The 27,596-nt window shown below is 41.3% G+C and overlaps 1 protein-coding gene across 1 annotated transcript in view; it reads right to left on the reverse strand.

The window, feature by feature from the left end:
- The window catches only part of LOC306895421 (glutamate receptor ionotropic, delta-1-like), a gene marked incomplete at both ends in the record, with an annotated part of 178,328 nt that overhangs the window by 52,666 nt on the left and 98,066 nt on the right, over positions 1-27,596 (reverse strand). Inside the window, one exon of the mRNA XM_079458642.1 lies at positions 11,184-11,468. Coding sequence (XP_079314768.1) covers positions 11,184-11,468 — 285 coding nt within the window. The remainder of the gene's footprint in view (positions 1-11,183; positions 11,469-27,596) is intronic.

Genomic DNA, 27,596 nt, shown 5'->3' on the forward strand with positions numbered 1-27,596 from the left:
GAATAGTGCAAATGAATGAAATTCATGTTTTTAAACAACACAACACTTATTATTTTACACACACGGATTTTTGCACAACTCTACCAATAAGTCTGCTTTTTTATTTCACTCGTCTCATATTTGAATAGATTACATTACAGTATAAATTGTGTTTTACTGATCATTTAATCTGGCCTAGTGGGCCTAGAGTAGATTTCCCCACCAAACCATATTACACCTGCCCAGAAAATCTTCCACATAAAGCCATGATTTTAAGATAAAAAAGAAGCTGCTGCCAGTTGGTCCCTTTGTGTTAAGTGTTAAGCGAAGTGTTAAGTACTACGGCTAGCACCCACTTACCTGCTGAAAGCAAGGCTTACTCAGCAGACATAATGTCATCTTAATTAATATTGATGAGCCAATCTAATAAGGTGCATAACGTGCACCTCCCTCTCCTCATCGTTCATACATCCCTGATAAATTGCCTGTATGCAGGCAAGGGAGCAAATGAAATTCTCTGAACAGTTGGTGCTTTAGCTTAAAGATGCTATTAATAGTTTTATAGATCCACAGCAGTGAGGACATTAGACATTAATCAGTTTTATGTACAAAAAAAGATACTCGTTTACTCTAAAACTGCTCAGCTAAAACTGAAACATCAATTAAACTGATAACTAAACAACCATTTACAAGCCTTAGGACTAACTTATTATTGTTAATAAATTACAAAACATGAAAAGTCCCTAACAGTAAGATGCTTTATAGACTTATTTTATAGAGGTTGGTCGTACACAGAAACATGATGATAAAGCAATTCAAGAGAGAATTACTGGACAAGAAAATTTCACTCCCACACTGAAGTTTGTGAACTGATGGCAGAAGAGTTGACAGAGAAAAAAAACAACTTTAACAAAGACTGAACTTGGCATGCTGATAAATTGTTAAAATAAATTCTCTTGTTGAAAGGTCTCCTTTTTGTTGTTAAAAGAACTCATTTCGATTTCAAATGTCATTTTTCAATATAAAATCTTTTACATTCTACGAGTGATCAATCACGGCACTTTATTTGCTCTACTAAAAATAACAGAATTACCAGCTAAATAAATCTAATAAGATGTTGCTGCATTGCTATATAAACAGACATACTGTAAATTGTGGAAAGATTAGCAGTTATTGCAAGTAAAACATATGCTTGACTTCCTGAAGATCAGTAAGTGTAAAATCAAGTGATTTAATGAAATGTACTATACATTCAAAAATATAAAATAAAACAATAATAGAAACCTTAAAGGTGCTGTGTGTTTTTTCTGCAGGACCAATTGACAGAAACGTAATATAATATACATAACATAATGTCTTCAGAGGTGTATAATGTCCTTACATGATAAAGCGTTATGTTTTTATTACCTTAGAATGAGCTATTTCTATACTTTGGTTTTTAATCTTGAAATGATTTGAGTGTTTTAGTTGTTTGAGAGCTTACTCTTAATAATTATCTCTATGTTTATTTGATCCTGTTTTGCATGTGGAAAGATTCTGGTCCTTCACAAAAATGAGTGAGAGTATGCATGAACTAAAACTGCTGAACAAAAAATGCACATTTTGTCTGTAACCTATTTAGTTCTTTGATGCAGGATATTTTTACTCACTACAAACAGGTATTGTTGTTTGTTACAATGGCAATGCATGCGGATTTGTGTTGAACACACTTCTCCCCCGAAAAGTGAACCCATAAGAGGCAACACCGCATGAAAAGCACGACGTGTACCGGTGACTGCACATTCCTGTACGGTGGAATATTGATTCAGCACAGACTGGTGACTGATTTAGCAGCACTTGAAGCGGTGCATGAACCGGTTGTCTGAACCGCTGCCGTCTCTGTGTTTGCATGGCTTTAAAAACTGTCTACAACCGTCACAATAACAACAAGTTTACATAATAAGCTTATTTTACTGATATTCACATATTTTTTGTACTTGTATTCTGAAGGATGATGATTAATTTAGGAGAGATTGAGATAGTTTTTCCTTACATTATAGTTAAATGTATACTCCTATTGAATTTGCGCATTGAAATTCTATTTGCGTATTTGACCAATGAAACACTGTAGTAGCACATATACATATATTCAAATACTAGATTTGATATCATGATAGAAAAAGCACCAGCCAGGCGATTTAAAACTTTCTGAATCAGTTAATATAGGACTTACAGTATTACTTAATTTATACAGTACAAGTTGGGTCTGTGTCCTCTACACTTCTGCTACTGTTCCATGATTCCAACCTGAGTGTACAAAAAGCTTGAAATCTCTCTGTCTCAAAATTCCCCGCCTATGAATTATCAAACTACAATCCAGCCAACTGCAGATAAGATTCATGAGGCGAAACATTTTCAAGCACTTCTGGTTTTATTCCCAAAGCAAAAGACGCTGTAGTGCTTTTGCAATGTTTAACAGTCCTTGTCAACACTGTGTTGGCAGCCTAACCTTAACACACTGTCCGAAAAAGAAAATGAGTACCATGTACTTCTTCCTAACAAACCATGTCAGTAAAGTTTGTTTTATAGTGTCCATTACGTTATGAAGTTAAGGTTTGTGTAGTAAGGTTAGTTCCGTTTGATTTGTTTCTATTTCCCATTTATCCAGAATACTCGCTATAAATTAAATAAAAGACTTTATACCAGCTTCAAGGTTATTAGTGCAGTTCTTATAAATTGGGAGAGAGGTGTTTACAGAAGGCTCAAGTGTGAGAAATGAGTGGAGGTAAGTGAGAAAGATCCAAATGAGATTAAACCCTCGAGATCTCTGTAGCAACTGATACTTATACAACCACCATACTGACTTCCGCAACTGATTGCCAACGCATGTGACCTTGTGAGGGCGATGCCAGCTGCTATGCCCTGTTAGTACACAGTGAGCCATTACTTTTTTTAATGTAAATTTGAACCAGTTAGAAATAAGGTGTTGTATTAAATTAAGTACACATACCTTTCTAGAAAAATATCAGAAAATATCCTGCTGTATTTAATCTGCAAAAAATCTTAAAAGAACTGAGACTATCTCCAGTAAATGACCTTCTCTCTTTGTCATGGATGATACCAGATTATAAGATAATTTACAGTTTCTCTTCAAATGTCTTTTCTCTAGCCTAAAACCAAGTTTAAACATGTCTATTTTTCATTAAGGTATTGCACTACACAAGGCATATTTTATAAGGAAATGGCTTTGTCAAAACGCCCAGAAGCCTCTTAACATTCCTAGCAATTCATATCCATTCAAAGCATTCACATCATGAAACACACCCAGAGCGTCTGTATTCATTTAGGAAGGTGTGATGTTCAATGCTGATAGCTCTGGACCATCATCAATCATGTTTAGGATCTCGTCTGGGCTTTTTCTCTGACCTCTGGGACATTGGCTTTAAAGGGGGAAAACCAGGGGGGCGTTTGCACTGAGTATGAAAGGGGGGCTTCGTAAAAGCTAAAAAAGGATGAGTAAACAATCTGATAAATAAAACAAAACTAATAAAATAAATCACGAAACAACTAAATTTGTATTTGTTCATTGTATGTTTGTTTAACCCCTGTACAGCTGATTGGATACAATATCCTATAGAAATAAACTTGAATTGAAAATTGCTTGTTCATCTATCTCCCAAATGATTTTAATTCAAAGGCGGGTAAAATATCTGTAACTTTGCATTGGATTGTAAAAACCCAAATGCAAAAAGGGGACTTTGTCTCCTCATTTCAAAGTGCGCCAGCCATCACTGATGTTAACCTATGTCTGCTCCAGGGGTGTTGTGGTCTGACTCATCTCTGCCCATTGTTAAACCCGCCTGCAGCCAATTCAGCAGCAGTTCCTGCATTAGCTCATGAGCACAAAGGCAGAGGCGTTTAAAGCAGTTCACTTCTATCATTCTGAAATAGATGTAAACCTCATGAACCACAAGGGAAATTTGCCTTGACTGGGGGGGGGACTGAAAATGCCCTGTTGTGGCTGTGAGTCACCTTTTCTCCACATTTTTTGATTTTGCACGTTAGCTAAGAAAGAGGCTTACCTCACCTGAGCCAAGAGCAAAAAGAAAACTTTGGGCTGACTATTTTAAAGATAGGAGAGTGAGACAGAAGTTGTATAAATCAAGGAAATCTTTGGTAAAAGTGCCTGTTCCCCTTCAGTCGGTCTCTCGACGTTGTGAGAGACTGACTGGCATGTTCCGTGTGTGCGGACATGGCAATCAGGGTGTTGCGGTCACGGTTGGCTACGTTCTTTTCGAGCGCTGCCACCACCCCGTCTGCTTCCCAGGCGTCTTCAGCCGCTGTTTCGCCGGTTCCAGGACCCTCCCATAGGACGACCCGCCAGAGACGTCGAGCCCCGCGGAAGAAGGCATCTGTCCCCCGTCAGCAGTCCGCCAAGAGCGCTGCTAAGCGGCCCTGACGGGACGAACCTAGGGGAAGTTTCATTGGGTCCGATCCCGGCCTTTCCAACGCTGGATCGGGGAAGGACGCTGCCTGCCGCGTCTCCATCAAGTCCGGGCCCTTTTCAGGGCCCGGCACCCACTTACTCACAAAGAGAGATATTTCCCCTGGGTTTTCCTCCACAGCACTCTCGTCCAGACGGTGTCTTGGATGGATCGGGCCGCCGACTGCAATCTCCCCCGGATGTTGCGTCAGGCCGCCGGAAGCAGGTAAAACTACAGAGCCGTCAGCCTCCCAGGGGGTCCCCCCTTTGCGAGGTGACCGCACTGTCAGCCACCGAACCAGCCTTCCCCGGCACGGTGAAGCAGATTGTCCCTCTGGTCCTGAGAACCTACCCTCTCCGAGATAATTAATAATTAAAAAACGCCAATGGGCTTGGCGAATGGCACGCGCACGCCAGTCTCCGCCCCGTGCATACGGGTATAAAAGGAAGATGGCGGCGGTCATTCACTTACCCTTTGTACTGAGGAACCTGGAACGTTCACTGCAGTGATTCGGTGCAGCGTTGTGGCATGAAGTCACAACGTCTCGTTCCCTCCATCAGGGAACCGAGGTTACAGACGTAACCGAGACGTTCCCCTTCAGTCGGTCTCTCGACGTTGTGAGAGACTGACTGGGGATCAATCTTAAACGCCACAGCGCTTGCACCGATATCACGACCTCTAGCGGAGCGACCCTGACTGGGCTAGTGCCAAATAGTGCTACCGCGAGACGTAATCTTCCAGTCACATAGTATTGGTCATACTGAGAAGCCTCTACTGACGGCCTCACGGACAGTGGCGTACGCCTCTAGTAGCGAGGAGCTGTCCGGAGCCGAATACTGGGGAACACTGCTCTTCTCTTAGAAGAGTGTGTTACGGAGGCCACCTCCTACCCAAGGGGAGGTTACATGTGGAGATACTAACATGGTCTCCCCTGCGGGGAGAACATCATGCGGAAGGTGTTAGCCCGAATAGGGGGACAATCCAGGTGGGATACCACCGGCGGGGAGGTCACAGATTCACCAATCGGGAAATCCTGAGTGAGGAATTCAACACACGGGACGACCCAGCGGGGAGTCACTACGTATGGGGCACTAGTCCTAATACAGGGGTCTGCCCGAGCGGGGATGACTCTACCTATAATGGACCTGGTTCTAACAGACGGCTCCGCTCAGTCTGTTACCAAGTGCAATGCTTAGTGATGGATGGAATGCCTATGCTTCGCCTAGAGGGGAAAGTAGGGAGGCTAATAACGCCGTAGTCTCACCTAGCAAGGGGAGAAGGCGTTTTCGCAGGCGTACGCCCAGAACAGGAGTCCGTCCTACACGCCGGGGGCGTTAAGGACATGGGCTGCTACTGGTTCCACGCGAAGATTGTAAAACCTTGCGAAGGTACTGGGTGTAGCCCAACCCGCAGCACTGCAGATGTCTGCCAGAGAGGCGCCTTGTGCCAGTGCCCACGAGGAGGCCACACTCCGGGTGGAGTGGGCCCTCACTGCCAGCGGGCACGGGCGATCTTGGGACTGGTATGCCACCGTGATGGCATCCACAATCCAGTGCGCCAGTCTCTGTTTGGAGACAGCCCCCCCCGGGTGCTGTCCTCCGTAACAGACAAAGAGCTGCTCGGAGCTTCTTAGGCCCCGTGTGCGGTCCAGATAGAGGCGCAGCGCGCGTACTGGACACAACACATTAGAGGTTGGGTCTTCCTCCCCTGAGGGGAGCGCCTGCAGGCTCACCACCTGGTCCCGGAAGGGAGTGGTGGGAACCTTGGGCACGTAACCGGGCCGGGGTCTCAAGACCACGTGAGAGTCGCCGGGCCCGAACTCTAGGCACCCTTGGGACACGGAAAATGCCTGTAGGTCCCCCACCCTCTTGATAGAGGCGAGCGCCGTCAGGAGTGCAGCTTTCATCGACAGATGAGGGAGACTGGCAACTCCGAGGGGCTCAAACGGGGCCGTACCAAGGCCCTGTAGGACCACGTTAAGGTCCCAAGAGGGTACAGAGCGCGGTCGAGGTGGATTCACCCTTCTCGCGCCCTTGAGGAACCTGTTGACCAGGTCGTGCTGACCGAGAGACTTACCCTCCACGAGATCGTGATGTGCAGCAATGGCCGCAACATACACTCTCAGAGTGGAAGGGGAGAGATTACTCTCAAGTCTCTGTGTAAAAAGGCCAGCACCGACCCGATCGAGCAATTCCGTGGGTTCTCCCCCCGGGGAGAACACCAGGACGAAAAGAGGCGCCACTTGTAGGCGTATAACCGCCTAGTGGCAGGGGCTCTAGCCTGTAGAACAGTCTCCCGGACCGCTACCGACAAGCCCCCTAGGGTCTCCTCGTCCCGTCCAGGGGCCAGGCATGGAGTCTCCAGAGGCCTGGGTTGGGGTGCCAAACCGTGCCCTTCCCCTGCGACAACAGGTCCTTCGACAGGGGAATGGGCCAGGGGGGGGCCGTCGTCAGATCTACCAGATCCGAGAACCAGGTCTGGGTGGGCCAGTATGGCGCAACTACCAGAACCTGATGCCCCTCTTCCCTGACCTTGCACAGGACCTGTGCAAGGAGGCTCACTGGGGGGAAGGCGTACTTCCGCTTGTCTCGCGGCCAGCTGTGTGCTAAGGCATCCGTGCCGAGGGGACCCTCGGTCAGGGAGTACCAGAGCGGGCAATGGGTGGAGTACGGGCAGGCAAACAGGTCCACCTGTGCTTGACCGAACCGCTCCCATATGAGCTGGACTGCGCGGGGATGGAGCCGCCATTCTCCGCGGGGAATGCCCTGACGAGAGAGCGCATCGGCTGCCTGGTTTAGGTATCCCGGGAGAAACGTGGCCCGCAGGGACTTCGTCACCTGCTGACTCCAGAGGAGGAGGCGTCGGGCGAGTTGCGACAACTGCCGTGAGCGTATGCCGCCCTGGTGATTGATGTACGCCACAGCAGTCGTGCTGTCCGACCGGACTAGCACGTGTTTGTCCTGCACGAGGGGCTGGAGCCTCCTCAGTGCCAGATGGACTGCTAGCAACTCTAGGCAGTTGATATGCCACCGCAGTCGGGGACCCGTCCAGTGACCCGATACTGCGTGCCCGTTGCACACCGCACCCCACCCTTGCAGGGAGGCGTCTGTCGTTACTACGACACGCCTCGAAACCTGTCCGAGCGGGACCCCCGCCCGGAGAAAGGTCAAGTCTGACCAGGGTAAGAGAGTGCGAAGGCACTGCGGCGTTACCGTAATCCGCCTGGTGCCGGCGTGCCACGCCGTCCAGGGAACCCGACTCTGTAGCCAGTGCTGAAGCGGCCGCATGTGCATCAACCCGAGAGGGATTACACCCGTCGAGGACGCCATGTGCCCCAGGAGCCTCTGAAAAATCTTCAGCGATGTCGAGGGATGCTGACTGATCAACCTCAGACAGCGCAGCACTGACTGTGCACGCTCGTTGGTGAGACGTGCTGTCATACGGACAGAGTCTAGTTCCATACCGAGGTAAGAGGTGCTCTGCGCGGGGGAGAGCTTGCTCTTCTCCTGGTTGACCTGGAGGCCTAGACGGTCTAGGTGCCGAAGCACAAGGTCCCTGTGCGTGCACAACACATCTCGCGAGTGTGCCAAGATAAGCCAGTCGTCGAGATAGTTTAGCACTCGCACGCCTTGCTCCCTGACAGGAGCTAAGGCAGCCTCCACTAGTTTGGAAAAAACCCGTGGAGACAGGGCCAGACCGAATGGCAGGACCCTGTACTGATACGCCCTTCCCTCGAACGCGAACCGTAGGAACGGTCGGTGTCGGGGAAGAATAGAGACGTGAAAGTACGCGTCCTTCAGGTCGATTGCCACGAACCAATCCTGGTGACGTACCGAGCCCAGGATGCGTCTCTGCGTCAGCATTCTGAACGGCAGCCTGTGCAGGTGTTTGTTCAGGCGACGCAGATCCAATATGGGCCGCAACCCCCCGCCCTTTTTGGGCACGATGAAGTACGGGCTGTAAAACCCGGACGACATCTCGGTTATAGGGACGGGTTCGACCGCACCCTTCGCCAGAAGGGCGGCAACCTCCTCCCGAAGCACGGAAGCATTCTCTCCTCGCACCGAGGTGTACAGAATGCCCCGAAACTTGGGGGGGCGCCTGGCGAATTGGATCGAGTAACCGAGACGGACTGTCCTCTCTATCCAATGTGACGGGCTGGTGCGCTGCCAAGCGTCCAAGAACCGCGACAGTGGGACCAGAGGGACAATCTGCTTCACCGTGCCGGGGAAGGCTGGTTCGGTGGCTGACAGTGCGGTCACCTCGCAAAGGGGGGACCCCCTGGGAGGCTGACGGCTCTGTAGTTTTACCTGCTTCCGGCGGCCTGACGCAACATCCGGGGGAGATTGCAGTCGGCGGCCCGATCCATCCAAGACACCGTCTGGACGAGAGTGCTGTGGAGGAAAACCCAGGGGAAATATCTCTCTTTGTGAGTAAGTGGGTGCCGGGCCCTGAAAAGGGCCCGGACTTGATGGAGACGCGGCAGGCAGCGTCCTTCCCCGATCCAGCGTTGGAAAGGCCGGGATCGGACCCAATGAAACTTCCCCTAGGTTCGTCCCGTCAGGGCCGCTTAGCAGCGCTCTTGGCGGACTGCTGACGGGGGACAGATGCCTTCTTCCGCGGGGCTCGACGTCTCTGGCGGGTCGTCCTATGGGAGGGTCCTGGAACCGGCGAAACAGCGGCTGAAGACGCCTGGGAAGCAGACGGGGTGGTGGCAGCGCTCGAAAAGAACGTAGCCAACCGTGACCGCAACACCCTGATTGCCATGTCCGCACACACGGAACATGCCAGTCAGTCTCTCACAACGTCTCGTTCCCTCCATCAGGGAACCGAGGTTACAGACGTAACCGAGACGTTTTATAGCCTGCAGCACCAAAAAGGAGGGTGTAATGGTTTGAGTGTTAATTGGTGTCGGAATTCAGTTCAAATAATTTTGATGGGGTTTATGTGTTACAGAACAATACACCCGAGAACAAGAACCATGACACTTCAGCTTGCATAACCAAATTAAAGTTAAAGCTTTACCGTATTTTCACAGCTGTATAAATAAAACCATTATCACTGTATACAGCAAATGTGGTACAAAAAGTCATGTCAGCAGATTCTAAAGGAGACATTCAAATCTGTGAATGCAATTTATTGCCAGACAGGACTAGAAATAGAGAACTGTGACTATCAGCAAATACTTGTGGGTACTCTCTGGGACCGGTATTAATTTAAGGGTACAGGTCAGGATTTGGATACAAAATTGGGGTTCCCACCTGAGTCGAATATCTTTATCCTTTGTAACAGAACATTGTTCTTTGCTTTAGCCCATCCAATTTGTTTATTAAAGTGTTTTGAATGCTGGTCAAAAAACATATTCTGTCTAACATTAACGTTAAACGAATAAATATATGTGACTTTAAAAAAAAATATATATAACTATTAGAATTCGCCTGAATAATTATTATTTAAACATTGCAAGGGAAATGAATATATATACAGTACATGTGTATCAGAATTAATTGTACTAATGGAATGAATCATTTATTATTGTTTTAACATTGCATTATATGTGAATCTCTATTCATTTTAAAACGGGAAGTACTGCAATACTGTAGTTAATCCAAAAATGAAAACTGTCCATATTTTCAAAATTTTGTTTTGTTTCAAACCTGTATGGTGTTATTTTTTCAGTGGAACATAAAATTAATTTGTAGGGATTTTAGTTTTTCTGTTTTCCATGCACTAGCATCTCACACAGTGATGACCAGTCTGATTCCAAAAAGGCAACAAAGGGATCAGGTAAAAAATTATGTAGGTAGCTCAATTTAAAAATGGCACCTATCTTGAAGCTTTAGCTATCGCTGTTAAGTATTAAAGCTGACCTATAAAAAATGTATTGGTTCACTATAGGAATGTGGTAGTTATCCAAGTCTGTTTTAAATTGTGAAAGTTGAATGATTTCCAAAAGAAGACCATGCTGGAACTAGTTAACATCTAACAAATTCTGCATTTTAGCCAGGCAGAGTTCACCTGCTCGCATCAAATTTTCAAAACTTAAGAGCCTGAAAGCTGTTGCCTTTAGTTCTAGAAAGGTTTATTTTTTTTATTGCTTATGACCAAATCTTTTTTTGTAGTTTGAAAAGTTCTTGTAAACTGTTGCACTAAAATGCCAGATGAATTCTGTCTTGGTCACAGAACTGTCTGCCTTCACGTCAGTGTCGCTCTGGGCCAGGAGGGGAGCAGACGAGACAAGCCATGCCATCATATGCACGGGCCATCAGACACTGTGTCCCAAATTCAACAGAGGTTGTGTCAGTTCAATCAGTGCTGTATTTTTTCATATTATTTTCTGTATTTTCACTTGTAAGGCTAGTGAACTTTATTACAACCATTTTACAACCTTTATCTAACCTTAATGTCTCATTTGTTACTGTCATTGTATACAGTATAAAAAATGCTCCCTTTACATGATAATAATATTAATTAATAATAACAAAAACAACTACAGTTTCTTGTTTCCAAAGTTAAAATCCCTAGGAAGGAATATCCAGACATGCAGGTTGAAAGTTATTTTGCAGCTTAGTTTCAATAACTGGATTCAATGTTTTAGATCTGGGAGGAAGTTGCAGTATGCTTTCAAAGTACATCAAACTCTTTTATCTCAAAAGATAAAGGAAAACGTGATGTGATTCCTTTGAAATAAAACACGCCCAGTGATTCTGCATTAGTTCACAACACCTCTGTGCCACTCACCGTACTCGCTGTCATAGAAGATGATAAACTTGTTCCAGCGCAGCTCAGAGATGAGTGTGATCATTACGTCATTTAGACGCACAGGAGGGCGCGCGGCCAGCGTGTAGCGCTCTCCGTCAGGGCTGGGATTGAGATGACACTCGGCACGCGGCGTTCCGTCTCCGTTCCTCTGGATGAACAGGTGAGGAATGTGCATGGCATCCGTGAGAGACTGCAGCGCGTTGGCTGCCGCGCAGCCTGTAGACGACACCAGCGCCAGGATCCCTTGATTCATGAGCTCACAAGCTGAAGAAAATGACACAAAGAAGAAAGAAACCGGGAGAAAATGCGGTTAGACAATTAAGGTAGTGGGTACTCATATATATTACATAAAGTGAGAGCCAAAAATGAAAAATCTGTCATCATTTACTTGCCCTCTGGTCATATCAAACCTGTATGACTTTCTTTCTTCTGCAGAATACAAAAGAAGATATTTTGAAGAATGTTGTTAACTGGCACCCATTCACTTGCATTGGTTTTGAATCCATACAATAGAAGAAAATGGGGGCCATTGCTGTTCGGTTACTAACTTTCTTCAAAATATCTTCTTTTGTATTCTGCGGAAGAAAGAAAGTTATAAAGGTTTGAAATGACAAGAGGGTGAGTTAATTATGACAACATTTTTCTTTTATCACTTTCATCACTTTAAAGGAAAGGACTGTGGATCACAAAAATATACTGGTTCATCTTCCAACAAATAAATAAGGAATTTAAAGATTTTATATAAAATTATAAGGTAAACTTTGTATGACTTGTACAGCATGGTAATAACATTTTTGTATACGGGTGTACTATCCATATCAATCGTCATGAAACTTATGCTCAATTTTATTTATCCAGCAGTAATTGATACAGAAAGTCTTAGGGTAATACAATAGAAACAGGTGGCAAAAAACACGTCCAGATTTTAGAGGACAAATGTGATTTTCTCACAATATGCTGGTAATTTATCGCCTTTGTTTAACATAGCTGGTACATTTCTCAAAGAAATCTTGTTTAAGTGGACATGAATAATTTATAAGGTATGACACAGAAGATGTTGCCACCTCAGAGCTGCAGATTTGAAAACATACTCTATAATAGATAAAGTAACCCTGAGTTTCAAAAGTGAATTTCAAATCCAAGGCTGTTCCAAGCCGCATACTTGAGAATGAATATCTGTAAAGGACATCATGGCATAGAAAAAGTGCATTAATATTAGTAGCTTTTTATGCAGGAACATCTCCTCCCCTAGCATAAGACTGCTTCTGTATTTCAACTCTAACAATATAAACGCATCATTGGTATAGTAAATGTGACCCTGGATCACAAAACCAGTCTTAAGTAGCACAGGAATATTTGTTGCAAAAGCCAAAGAAAGCTCAAAATTATAGATTTTTCTTTTAACGATAAATATATAAAAACTTAGTGAGTAATATGCTATGGTAAGGACTTCATTTGAACAACTTTAAAAGCGATTTACTCAGTATTTAGATTTTTTTGCACCCTTAGATTGCAGAGTTCTAGATAGTTCCAAAAAACATATATCAATGGAAAGCTTGTTTATTCAGCTTTCAGATGATTTAATCTCAATTTTGAAAAATTCACACATAAAACTGGTTTAGGTGTCCAGGGTCACATGTGTAAAAAAAATCAAAATTCATGTTCCATTATAGATCTTTTTTTTATCTTTATACAAATCCTAATAAGTTAGTGCATTTAGCTTTTATTTGCATCGTAATAAATATTTTAGCATAGATCCAAAAAAGAAGGATAGTGATAATCTTTTTCTGTAGCAGCAGCAACATCATTTTTAGCGGAAGAGCTGGAAAATGCATTATTAATAAAACCAAAACAGCATTCAAAATGCACCGAGCCCACAGTATAGAGAGCAGCTAATGGAGTCTGAATAATAGTCCAAGTGAAAAATAATAATGCATTAAGTTTAACACAATAGCCGTTTGTCCATCTGCCCCCAGAGAGTCCCTGAGCTCGTTCAATTCCAGCAAAGCCTGCATTAAGATTGGATGTGCGTTTTAAAGAACAGTTTTAAACACCTAGTCTGATAGATCAATGGATTATAAATTCCCCTGAAATTAGAAAACACACAACCATTTTTACAGCAAATAAACTAAATACTTTAACCCCAAGAAACTTGCTTTGTGTCACCAGAGACAATCTTCACTAAACATCTGAACAAACACAATTTAGATTGTTATTCCACTGAACCCATCCACCTATAATTTGATGAGGTATAAAATGCCCTCAAACGCATAAACTCTCATAATAGCCTGTAGTATTTTATGATCTTATATTAGTTTTATATGAAAATCAAGTGATTTCATTGAAGTCAACAAAATAACACATTCTCCACACAAAACATGCAAAATACACAAGATAATGTTTCAAAGAAAGTAATATGATTCAGATCTGACAGACAAACGTGTGTGTCTGGTTTTCATGCTTTCTTATCTGTCAATAACTATGCAAATAGAGCTCTTTATCCTTAAATGATCTGTGAATGTAATGGAGCTATGGAGGAATACAGGTGTGAAATACATGACAGATGTTTGATAGAGCTGATCTGCTGATACACATCACAGAGGGAGAAAGAGAGAGAGAGAGAGAGAGAGAGAGAGAGAGAGATCCAAGATACGGGTAGTGATAAGGGTAAGAAAGAAAAGCACTGTATTGCAGGTGGAGGAACAGAAAACTTAAGCCGCCTATGTAACATTGTCAAGAATGATTTGAAAGACAATCCAGAAACACAGCAGCAACCCCATCAATCAATCTGACAACATCCACAAACTTCTTTAGAGCGAGAGAAACGTGCAAAGCTGCAGAGCACTGTGAAACACAGGATAGCAAACCTGGGCCATTAAACCATTTGAGGTGGAAATTCTCAGGCAGTTTCTGTTCGCTGGTCCATGAATGGTACATCGATACATTTCGAAACTTCCTAGTGATGACAACTAAACAATTAAGAAAAGGGAGATATTTCAGTGTGTGCCCAGGGGTGTCGCTAAGGTATCTGGAATCGACCTCCATCTATTCGCAATGGCGTTTCCCAACGAGGATCCCCCTCTGTCCGTTTACTCCTGAGGTCCCATCACCAAGGTCTGTTTACTCAGTTCCCTCTCTGATGCCCGTATATGCCAACTTCACTAAAGTTTCAAAATACAGTTTGACTAGAATCTGATTAGAATTTAATGGAATAATGTGGTTACCTCTCACTCTCTCTCCAAAAATGTATTTTATAGGCAGATTATGCTGTATTATGAACTAATACTCAATTATAGAACCATGGTTTTCACTGAGGTTAAACTGCAGCATTCTTTGCCTTTAATCTGATTCTGGGATTTGACTATTGCTTGTCTCTGCGTCATTGATAGAATGCATTTAAAATGTCTCTGCCATGCAGATTAGAAACCTTTATCACCTGACAGGATTAAGAACTGTATCTCTGCTTTATTTTGAAACGACGAGGCAGATAAGAGAGCTAGAATTGGGCGGTAGGAATAATTCACATTTTGGGATTACACAAAACCATCTAAATTAAATAATCCACAGCACATAATCCTCAGAGTCGGTATGTCATTGTTTTCAGATGTTCATGATACGGCAATAGAGAGGGCAAGATAAACAGACGGATTATGTTAAATTCCCTTTACAGAAATTAAAGAAATGGCGGTGTCGGGATGATTTCACACAGACAGACGGATGTTTTTATTGGTCTTTCAGGAAACAGAGAAGGAGAAGGTCTTGTGGACAGCAGGGTGCTGTTTGCAGATAAGGAAACTTTGTCAGCTGCCCCATCAGTCTATATTTGCAATTCAAGACTAGGTTTGGAAAGAGAATGATAACCCAGTAAGTGTGGATGTGAATGTGTGTGTTTGCATGTGCGGAAGATGGCATGACCACTGGAGCTTAAAAGATTACCAGACCAAAAACATCAACCCTTACAAAATCCCATAATCCTGCTGGAATTGGCATCGTCAAACCCTTTCAGTGCCCTGAAAGAAAAATCTGTATACGCAAAAGCCTATAATTAGCATTTAATTGGTTCCAAAATAAACAATTTCTGTTACGAAATGAGCAGGGTTTAGGATTTGAATCATTATGTGTGTCTGAATGCCAAAACATCAAAAATTATTTTGCTAACTTGCTCAATAGATGTCAAACCAAATGAGGGCATTTTAACTAGGTCAATATCAATTTTTCAGATTGATTAAACAGCTATACAGTCATGAAACAAACAAGTGTAAATGACCTTAAAGAGATGTTAGATAAAGATCTAATTCCTAGATGGGGGTTTAGGAATTATTGTATTCAAGTAATATACAATACGCTACACGTGAATTGCAACAAATGGAATATGATTATTACAATCTTGATTTCTTAATGATTTTTCTTTCCATTGATGCAATCCATTATGGGATTGTCCTTTACCGCAAAATATAAAACTGCGCTTTAGAACCTGACTAAAAAAAGGTTTGAGACAGTGCGGATCACGTAGGATGCCTACTCTTTAAAGAACAATCTTTGCGTCAGCTTCGAGCAATTACTGTAATGCCTTCAAATGCTGCCTTTTAAGATTTTGGAACAATAAAACAGAGACAGATATAGAAACGTTCCCATGTTGGCATCATGTCTCATCTATTGCTCATTTGTAAGGACAAAAAGATAAGGTCAGGCACAAGACGTGCTCTCACTTTATTGTTTTTTGTGATCATTTGAAAAAACATTCATCTCCATTTATCTTCTGTTAAAGATTATAAGCAATATAATTCTGAACAATAAAGAATGATCCATGAACCGCTTCAAATTACAGCAAAATTAAACAATAAGATTTGTTCTGTGATTTGTTCAAATTTATGATTTTCATAAAAGTTAATAAAAGTTCCAGATATTCATATTATTATGTTTTCCCCCTGTAGGTTGGCTCTTATTTTCTAGAGTTTCTGAAACAAGTTAATTTATGACTTGAAGTCCCATTTACCTCAACGGATGAGTAGAAGCACCTTGTTTTCTGATCAAAAGAGGATGAAGAAGGGGAGATGGAGAAGGGGGAGATAAAGGGAAAGAGGAAAAGCGAATTCACTGAATTATTCTGTATTATGCACACCAAACACATTTTTCTAGCACCCCCTTCCTTCTTCATGCTACAACCCAGTGCCAACAAAGGACACGCAGTATTGTACAGGCTGGAATAAGAGCCTCCCTCAAGCAGACAGCCCGGCACTAAGTCCTTCCTGACTTTGTCAGTGTGAGTTATTCATTTGGCCAGGCCGGTCCTGTGTCCTTCATTAATACGTAATGCACAGCACCTGCAATTATGCGCAGAAAAGCTATTTCAGGTTTGATGCTCTGAATTACAACAGGCTGTGAAGCAGCCTTGAAAAATATGATGCTCTTGTCCCAGAAGTGTTACATAAAAAATGAGTTATTGACGTTTTGCCTCTGCTTGATATCTGTCTGTTTTCTTTTTTCCGTAAACAGATATACTGTCTGGATCGCACTTCTAATAATGAAAAATGTCGCTTTTCAAACTAATTACAGTTGAAAAACTTTACTTTCTATAAGAAGCACATTTTCAAAGAGAAAAGCTGGAAAAATGCCTCGACATTTCAGCTGAATGCTGTTCTTCTGAGGAACTGAAGATTTGAAGGAGGCACTTAAGCGAGACGCTTAATCCGACTGCACTCTTCGAAAAACTCCCAATACACCTCACAGTGGAAGCAACAAGACAACTACTTAATATCTTCCACTTGAGTTTTCTCTACACCAATCAATGATGCTACAGCGTCCCACAAGAACAGAGTTCAAAAGTCTTTCAGCTGCGCAACAATGACCGTCCTTGTCAAACTACTGAACTTTGTTGACTGCATCTAAAGGGATAGATCAACTAAAACGAAGATTCTTTCATCTCTCCCTCATGCCATTTCAAACCAATAGGACTATTGACGAATGTTGGTAACCGAACAAAATTGTTACCAATCGACATTTATTGTGCGATCACAAATTCATACTATTCAAGTTCGACAGAAGAAAGAAAGCGATAAAGGTTTTGAATTATGTACAGTATATAAGTGAATAAATGGGGATAGAATTTTGATTTGTGGTTGACCTGTGTGAAAAGTGAAAAACGTTGTTGACTGACTGCACTTGTTTGCTTGAAGCAAGACTGCCTGTAAAAACCTCTTCATAACTCTTTATGTTAAATCCACACTGGATTCCAAAATCTAACCCCATTAAATAATTTCCCATTCAGCATGTGATAAATACAAAAATTCTGTCGTCAAGATTATGTTTTTTTATTCTAATGGCTTTTAATCTATTCTTAAAGCATGTTGAGCGTATAAAGCTTTTTCTGGTTTCTTATATCAATGAATTGTGTATTCATTTTACTATTAAACAAAGGACAATCAGGCTCATACAATATCAAAAAGCTGTGAATGGAAGGACATATCTTACAAAAGAAAGATTCTTAATGAAACCTTTGTTTATTAATAAAAATCTTTCAATTGCATAATCAGTAACTCAACTAACTCCCTGTGACTATTCTGAATAAAAAATAATAAAGTACTTGACAATTTGTATGCCTTGTAAAATTTGAGAGCTTACACATAATGGTGGATTACCCATCACAGAGACGTAATGTAACGTAACATAACTGTTATACAGTTTCATCATCACAATCAAGATCTAATGACAGTTTTACTGAAAAAAATAAAGAGACACAGAAAACATAAATAATAAAGCGAACATAAAAACATAATAAGGGTATAAATAGAGAATAAAAACTATTACAAAAGGTAAAAAAATGAGAAAAGTTGCCCACTGTGTGAAAAGAACAGAAGACAATAAGAAGTTTTTGAATGATCGATAAATGTCTCAATCAGACTGAAGACACAAAAGAAGAGAGTGAAAAGATAAATCCTGTTTTGTTTGATTTCAAGTCACTAAAGGCTTGTGTAAACACAGCGGTGTTAGAGAACAGATTAGCACTGCCATCTCTCTAATCAATGGCAGAAGACAGTGACATTACAAGTAGTGAAGAGACATCAATAACTGCTGTGTGGAGACACACACGATCTTCACACGCTTCAAACATCAACGCACACATGGATCATGGGTAAAGTCACGATCTTTCAGGTTTTTAAAGCAATAATGCATGAAAGCTAATGTGTCAAATGTTAAGAAGAAAAGCTGAATGGTGATTTATGACCTGATGCGGAGAGTTAACATTTTAAATATATTTACAAAACAAAAATATATCTATATATAATAATAATGATTTTAGACTCTTTAAAAATTGTAGTTCTAGCCTAAAAAAGTGTAACAGATGGCTGCCAAATTCTCAAGCTGCAGCGCCAAATGCTCAAAGTATCTCCCCAAAATATGACGATGACATTGATCGCGTTTGTTCTTGAGATGTCAAGAGGATTCTCGCCGTCTCTTTTAAATGCATGTCATTCCCTATCTCTATCATCTATGGTGTGACCTTAACTTTCAAAAGCTCCAGTCCTATTGCAGGATGAGATGAGGTGTAATGTCACTGAGTACTGTGATGGAGACCCGTCTTCCATTGTTTCAGTAGACAATTGCTCACTCAAAATGCTAATTCCATCATTATTTTCTCACCCCAATGCTTTTCCAAACCTACGTTTATTTATTTCCTAGTGGAATACTAGAAATTAGAATCAATTAAACATGGCAGGTTTGATGTCAATGACATTTGGTTATAAGACGTAGGAGCACTAGTGTTTGATGATGTCACTGACATAACCTATCATGATGTGTTGAAAGACACAATTAAGAAAAACTACAATTGGGGCCACTGAATAGCTTCTTCTGGATCTTAACAGACTTGGTCACTATGAACTGTCATGTTATGGAAAATAACTGCTTGAAGATTCATCAGATCAATGTTCAATGTCGAAATACCAGCACATGAGTTTGGAACAACACGGTTAAATTCTCATTTTTATTTTAAGTTTTAGTCTTCACCATCTTATTTCTCTCTATTTTTATATAAAAGGATTAAAAGCCTTCAGTCCTGTATCTAATGTTCCTCTCATTCTGGCTCTGTTTTCAACATTTTAAAACCCCATTCAGCTGAAGCCTGTGATCAGCAAGACATCTCTTCAGCGAAGGATCACACGGTGTTCAAAAGCCCACCACTGATGATTTTATATTGATCACAGACATTTATCAAGAGTGTTCCACATGTTATTGAAGAGTGATATGAGCCTTTGAGTTTTACTGTAAAAATAGCATCAGCACCTCGCTGTAAATAATCATGCATAAGCACTGACTCATTTCTGCTAGAGTCTTACGTGCACTGGTGTAACTGGAGCCACCCTGAAGAAAGTCTGTCAGGCCTCCCGAGATAATTCATGACACATGCCAGTGTTTTAAAATGATAAATAAACAATGTCATATTCTAATCTAGCTACTGTCTCCTGGTATCAGACTCTGGTGTGCAAAACCTCAGCGCTGATCTCCAGAGACGGCCGAATATCACAGGACTGTTTAATAGAGCTCGATACATACAGTATAAAAACATTTAGATACTGTTTCAATTTTTTTATAATATTGCAGGTAAGCTGCTTAGCAATTTAGGATAAATGTTATGCTTCAAATTTGTATAATTTGCTTTGACATAAAATGGACACATAACAAAAATTGTGTTCAGTTCAATTGCCAAATGTCTAAGGCCCGAGGCAGAGCCAGTCTGTCCTGGTTACAGCATGAGAGTATAGTTAGGGAGATGAGAAACGAAAAGAAAGAGACACAGAGTTGTGCTAAGAGGATGGTTGATGGAAACAAAATCCTAAAAATCCCCCACAATGCATCAAGGCGCAGAAGTTCTCTACCTTCTCTGGCACTCAAATCCGAGTGTTGCATAAGACTCATTCCAGTTGACGTTATGGACTTGAAATCCCCACAAAAGAACCTCACTCTGCCGGACAAACACGCCATATGACATTTGGGCCTGGAGGTAGCAGGAGGCTGTATTTGAAATAATTCATTTTGAGTTTTCTGCCAGACCCAAAACTAAAGAACGTAATGTGCCACTTTGGTTTTGTGCCCCGAGACCCTGTGCCTTGTTTTTACTCTTCATTTTCTTCTGCTTCATCTTTCTATGGATTTACAGGCAACAAATACTGTAGAACGGAAACAAGTTTAGTTCATCGTTCATCTGTAATCGATACAATGTGATATAGTGTGTAAAGCGACAACATCTAAAAAAAAGGATATCAACCCATATCCACCAGTCCATCACATTCTTGGAAAAAAATTCATCACGCCTGGATGATTGGCCGACTATTAGGCAGAGTTTAATCAACAATTCCCTGCAGTGGGACGTCTATCTGTGCATCATGATAACTCATGCAACATGATTTTGCCCATGAACTGCATAGCTTCATCTGCATGTAATAAAGCATCAAAAGGAGACATAAACATTGAAACTACTATAACATAAAAAGAGATTCTAATATAAAAAACATAAAATGGTCTATTTGAACATGATGACAGAATTAACACTTTAAGAAGAGTGCATGCAAACAACAGTTTTTGGAAACCAAGAAAGTTTGCAAACAAGAGGTATACAAATAATGAAAACGTAAGTAAATACATTGAAACATACACATATACAAAATATACAGACCAATAAACTTTGCAGAAGGTTGTAGGCTAAGAGCAGTATGTAATTAAACATGACAGAAATTAAAATCTATGCAAGACATTAAATGTATGCTGTGAATAATCTCCATTGTTCCTGCCAATAAAGGGTCACTTTTGTATCCTTGCATAAAGACAAACTAATATAGGCTGCCCTAAAATCCTGGCTGCAAAGAACAGCCGTATGTTTTTCTAAATGTGGATATAATCTAAAGGGACCTCAGCACTGCAAGTCAAATTTTACAGAAGGAAACTAAAACTTAAGCTAAATATTATTTTCTTTTAATAAGCTATGTCAGTAGTGCGCTCTCAAAATTGGCTAGAGATGATTTCTTTCACTTCAGAAATACTTCCTTCTTCGGCTAATAGTTATTTTTTACTGTACCTTTACTTGCCTAAAAAAATCTAAAATGGGCACCAGTATCGTTTACACCATCACCCACTAAGATAGCACAGTTAAGAAACAGTAAATGCGATTATGACCGAACATAAAGTGTCTCATTTCCTTTTTTTGACCCGGCAGATGTGACTCACCTCGCCCTCAGCACAACTTATAAAACATTAATAAGTTTTGATGCGATTATTTATTTCCATCCTCCAAAGCCTTAATGGACTTTGTAATAGTGATGGTTGGGCTGATGCCCATTAGTACTGAGGCTTAATGTTTGCTCACAGAAGCATGTGGGCCGCATTTAAAGTCTGGCAGGACGTGAGCGTTGGCTTGACTTTGCTTGGCTAACTGCAGGTACCCCCATTTGAGGCTAATGAATCTTTCTCCCTTATAGCATGTGTGTTCTCTTTAGAGGGCGATGAAGCTTAAAGCAACCGTACACAGCATCTGTGCTGTTTCGTGTGCGTGTTCATTTGTGAAATGATTCAAAACAAATGTTAACATGCTAACATGTCTGTTAGGCTCAGTTTAGATTTAGATACGATTTAAGGGAATCTAAAATGTGTTTTTTTAACATTCCATGCAAATGTAAACCTTAAGATAAAAACATCTCTTTAAGCATCTTAAAGTTCTTATAGCATTTTTGTTGTTTCGTTCTTTTAGTCAGGTATGTGAATTGTCACATCCAAAACAGAATAGTCCATATTCCTCACAATCTGCTCAGTTACTGGGATTTTCACGCACAATGATTTCTAGGTTTACAAAGTATGCAGCAGTCCTGTGGGCGAAAATGCCTTGTTGATGCTAGAGGTCAGAGGAGAATGGGCCGACTGATTCAAGCTGTTAGAAGAGCATCTTTGACTGAAATATCCACTGGTTACAACCGTGAAATGCAGCAAAGCATTTGTGATGCCACAAAACGCACAACCTTGAGGCGGATGGGCTACAACAGCAGAAGACCCCACCGGGTACCACTCATCTCCACTACAAATAGGAAAAAGAGGCTACAATTTGCACAAGGTCACCAAAATTGGACAGTTGAAGACTGGAAAAATGTTGCCTGGTCTGATGAGTCTTGATTTTTGTTTAGACATTCAGATGGTAGAGTCAGAATTTGGTGTAAACAGAATGAGAACATGGCTCCATCATGCATTGTTACCACTTTGCAGGCTGGTGGTGGTGATGTAATGGTGTGGGGGATGTTTTTTTGGCACACTTTAGGCCCCTTAATTCCAATTGGGCATCGTTTAAATGCCACGGCCTACCTGAGCATTGTTTCTGACCATGTCCATGCCTTTATGACCACCATGTACCCATCCTCTGATGGCTACTTCCAGCAGGATAATGCACCATGTCACAAAGCTCGAATCATTTCAAATTGGTTTCTTGAACAAGACAATGAGTTCACTGTACTAAAATGGCCCCCACAGTCACCAGATCTCAACCCAATAGAGCATCTTTGGGATGTGGTGGAACGGGAGCTTCGTGCCCTGGATGTGCATCCCACAAATCTCCATCAACTGCAAGATGCTATCCTATCAATATGGGCCAACATTTCTAAAGAATGCTTTCAGCACCTTGTTGAATCAATGCCACGTAGAATTAAGGCAGTTCTGCAGGCCAAAGGGGGTCAAACACAGTATTAGTATGGTGTTCCTAATAATACTTTACGTGAGTGTATATTCCTTAAATACTTTTTATACATTTTCATTCACAGAAATTCTACAAAGTTTGTCTCTCAGAAATGAGCATCCTTTTTGTCACATCCGTAACGCGTGAATCTTTCTCTCTTTTAAAACAGTAAACTTGAGCATAGATTGATCTTTTTTGAATGTCTGGACTCTATCAACAGGGGATTTCACACATTAGAATCACATACAGTAAGCGCTGTGTAGATGTCTATAAAAGGTCTTGAACAACCTCTGGCCATAATGAATGAAACAACGCTTCACTTTCTTACACTCATATAATCAGCATGTCTATCCCCAGTGCTTTGATCAGTCATATGAATATTTAATGACTCTTATTTGCATAAATGGGAATATTTTAAAAGACCATGTGACCCCTAAGTCTAATTTTAGAAAGCTCTCTCAATGCTCACCCGTGGATCTCCGTCAGGTACTTTTGCTATTGCCAAAACTCATATTTGACCATTAATGTGGCAGTAAGCAGCACTTAGGCGCGGCTTATTAAAGAGCTCAGACCTGATGAGTATAATTTGCTCATCAGTTTACCTCGACAGATGCGCCTGGGACATTAATGCGTCGCTAAAGTCTCTCTTTAGATGCACGCTCATCATTGATTATGACTATATTGTCGTGAACAAATGCAGGCTGCATTTAAACGTACATTAAAGAGGACTCCCTCCATCACCATATTAACAAAGCCGTGAGCCGAGTTAGGACTAAATGACTAAACAGAATTTAATTTATTGCAAACAAAACAACTCTTTAGAATGATATATATTGAAACACATGTGTTTTATTTGTTTAGAAGCTAAGCTCTAATAGGCTTGCTCTGAAATTTCATAAAAAAATTCATAACAAGCAACATGGTGTTTGGTGTCTGGTGCTCTGGTCTGTGTGTGAGCAAAGGAAGGATGAAAAACAGGCATAGACAGAGAGGTGAATAAATTCTACCGGCCTGCTGACAGGTGTATCTTATTGGTCTGTTGCGCATCGTCACTTACTAGTGATCCTTAAACATCACACTTGACTCTGTGGGCAGCGCCTAAAATTAGAAGCAGAGCTGCTGATTCAGGCCACGCTCAGAGCCCAGGCTGATTCATTAAAGAGATGGGTATGCCCTGTAGGTCATAGATTCAGACAGAACCTGTCACGAAAAAACCCCAGAGTCAATGCCTCCATCCTCGCCTCCACACGCCACTTCAGAGAATTGAAACACCAAAGATGCATTTCAGAGCAAGGAGAGAATTGAAAGACTTTAATGATTTTGCTGTTGCGGCTTCGAGATTATGCTGACGGCTCTATCAGGGGAGGAAAGCATGGTTGTGAGCTAGCAACAGTTTTGAGCCTTTGGAAATAGTAATTAATAAAAACAACAACAGTTTGAACACTATAATCTATAATTCTTTTCAGTGAACTGTTTCGACGTCAGATTCTCAGTTCATGAATTATTCAATCACAAAGGGAAGGAAGAACAGAAGACAGCTCACTGTTTTTGTCCTGTAATGCAGCTCAGTTGGTAGGTCATAGAAGTGGTAAGGTTGTTGGTAACCAGAAGTTACCAACAGTCTTCAAAATATCTGTTCTGCAGAAGAAGGAAAGTCATTCAAGTTTGAAATGACTATTCAAAATTCATTTAAAGTAAAATGTACCATTTAGTCATTCACTAAAAGCTCCATCCCCCTCACGAACTGGTTGACCGATAGTTAAACAGCACATGATATGTGTGTTGGATGAGACAAGCTGTATGGATCTTTGTAAACAAAAGAGGAGAACACGTAACCCCTCTCAATTCCTTCAAAAGCATTCCTGCAATTAAGCTTGTGCATTGTATGTCATTTAGGATAAAAGCCTCGGCAAAATGACAAGTAACCAGTCAGAAATCAGACAATGGCATCCTAATTGCAACGCATGTCTCTCATCGCTGGATTGACTGTTGCATGAAACAGGCATTTGCTCTTACACTACAGACCTTTCTGTTTGTTCTGTATCGGGTTACTCCCCTAGTTAATAAATAGGCTGTTTACTACGCTGCGTAAACCTTTGGCGTACGCGCATTACTTTTGAATTGAATTAGATTATTACCGAAAGCTTTTAGCATTCTTTGTTAAAACAAAAAGATCTGCAGCACTCAGCACATCTAAAACAATCCATCAAAGTAAAACTACGTTATATAGCCAAATGCCGCCCAATGCCATCATGCCTCTGTTTAAACTCGTCCTGTGGTCACAAGCTAAGCTCTCTGTAAAAGAAAAAACAGCTCAACTCAGCAAGATACCGACGCTTCAAAACACGGCCGATGAAGACAAATTTTTGCAGGCACCATGAGGTGTGCGCTCATTTCAATGCAGCCCAGTGTGATAAATTATTTGAGAGCCAGGAAACAAAATCAAACTGAATCTCCTAAATAAGCTTGTGCGTGGCACTTCAGAAAACAGTTGGGGATTTATGGCATTGAATGGACGCTTACTGGAAGCAGTCTGTCTGGGCATAAAAGGAGAGTGGGGGAGCTCTCATGCTGGGAGGGTAGATGGGGACAATGAAATGGAATTTGACCAGGAAATCCATAAGCAGCTCTCCAGTCATTTAACCATTTTAGCGTTTTCTCAACTGGTAGATTCCCAGCTAAACATTGGGAATCATGACAATCTGGTTTTCATCAATGATGAAGTAATTGAGTGCCACAAAAAATGCCACGCACATTAACAGAATGCCCCCAAAATTCAAGATACATGCTGGGGCAAAAAATGCCCATGCAAGAAAACAAGACAGCTGTCACAATTCAAATTAAATTTGAAGATGAATGCTAAATGTTCATTACAGCATTACATTTAGATCTGCATCCGTGATTTCTTTTCCGTGTTTTATTTGCAGCGTTGTCACTGAGCATTAGAACCAATCACAGACAGCGCATGAATGTAATGACCAATCAGAAAGTATGTGCAGAAGTGTTATTTTTAACTATAAAAATCTATTATTTCTTGAGAATTCGGGATTAAACCAAAAACTCAAAGCAAACGGCCCTCAATTAATCCAAGAGAAAATTGTTCCTCAATAACTGTCTAAATCAATCACTGCCAGATCCCAGACAGGTGTCACAGGGGATGTGGACGCTCCGGTGCCCCATTCACCTGAGAATTTTGTCATAACAAAACCCTCCTTCAAACCTCAGTACTAATTGGGGAATGATTAATGTGTTCATGGGAGAAATGTCCTTGAGTGTGTCAGAGAAAGCCCACGACCGCATTACTCCTCCAAAGAAACTTTATCAAAATAGGGAAAACTGTTTAGAAAGCACAAGTTTAACAGATACAGTTTCAGAAGTGTGCAAACTAACTTATAAAAGCATAGGTTATTATAAAAAGAGGGAGGAGCCACTTAATAATTCCCACCCTCGTTTTCTGTTTTAGTGAAAAGGCACCTTAGTGGGTCTTATAATGTAAATGTTTATTCTATGTTGTATGTTTCAGACAACATATGGCAATTATTAAAAGCAAAAACATTTCCAAAAACAGGTTGCATGCTTGTTAAATTATTAACCTCATAAATATGCAAAAAGCACTGTTAGCCAGGGTTTACAAATGTACAGTGCAAAATCTCTTTTGACATTGCATTATGGATTTCACATTTATTGACTCATTGACATCAGCATGTTATTAAAATGTTCTGAACGAGATCTGCATCAGCGCCATGTGTGTAAAACAATTTCCTAAATATAAACACTTTAAGGGCTGGTAATGGAGTGTTTTTTATAGTCTCAGCATGGCACAAATGTGCAGGAGTCACAGTATGAGGATGGAGAGAACAGAATGGAAAGGTCACTGTTATAACCGTTATTCCTGACCTTCATCTACTCGTTCTTAACTGCATGTCTCGACTTCATGCCCCATAACTCCAGTTTATGGACCAGCCGGTCCAGGTCTGATATAATCAAGATGTCCTCACATTCCTGTCCAATCTTATAAAGTGGTTCCAACGGACATTAACATTATGGCTTTGAAATGATGGGATAGTAAAATATAAAATAAGGAAAATCAAGAATTTATGTGCCATTTATGGACAATTTATCCTATTGGAATTTCATTTTTGGAAGCACCAGGATACACTGGGGATCCACGTGCTTGCGTGCCTGTCGAGAGTGCATAAACAGTTCTGAGGAAACTACACTACTTCAGAACTGCAGGTTAACTACAGGTTACTCGTGATTTCATAGTAATTAAACTAGTCAAAATACAAAGTTCAAATATCAGTGACTAACAAATTGAGGTGAAAACAAACAAATCTGTTTATATTTTGGAGTTGCAATAATGATCATGTAAATTAATATTTTGATGATTTCTGAATCTTAACAGTATTTAAAATAAGGGACTTTGTCTTTCCTACGCAATTCCACTCCTGCTCTTGCTTCACTTTTCACAATTTCTTCTCGTACTAAAAATTTGGCATTGTACTGAACAGATATTTTTGGCTCATATGATAAATAGCTTGTGACGTTCCTTGTGTCAGCTTTGGATAAAAGCTTCTGCTAGATGAATAAATGTCAATACCGAATAAATTTTTAACTAATATAGTTATATTTCTTTTTTTTTTTACATTCGATCTCCTGCTCCCGAGGAACTCTCTGCACAT

Source organism: Barbatula barbatula (assembly GCF_947034865.1).
Source record: "Barbatula barbatula genome assembly, chromosome: 6".
Classification (NCBI taxonomy): domain Eukaryota; kingdom Metazoa; phylum Chordata; class Actinopteri; order Cypriniformes; family Nemacheilidae; genus Barbatula; species Barbatula barbatula.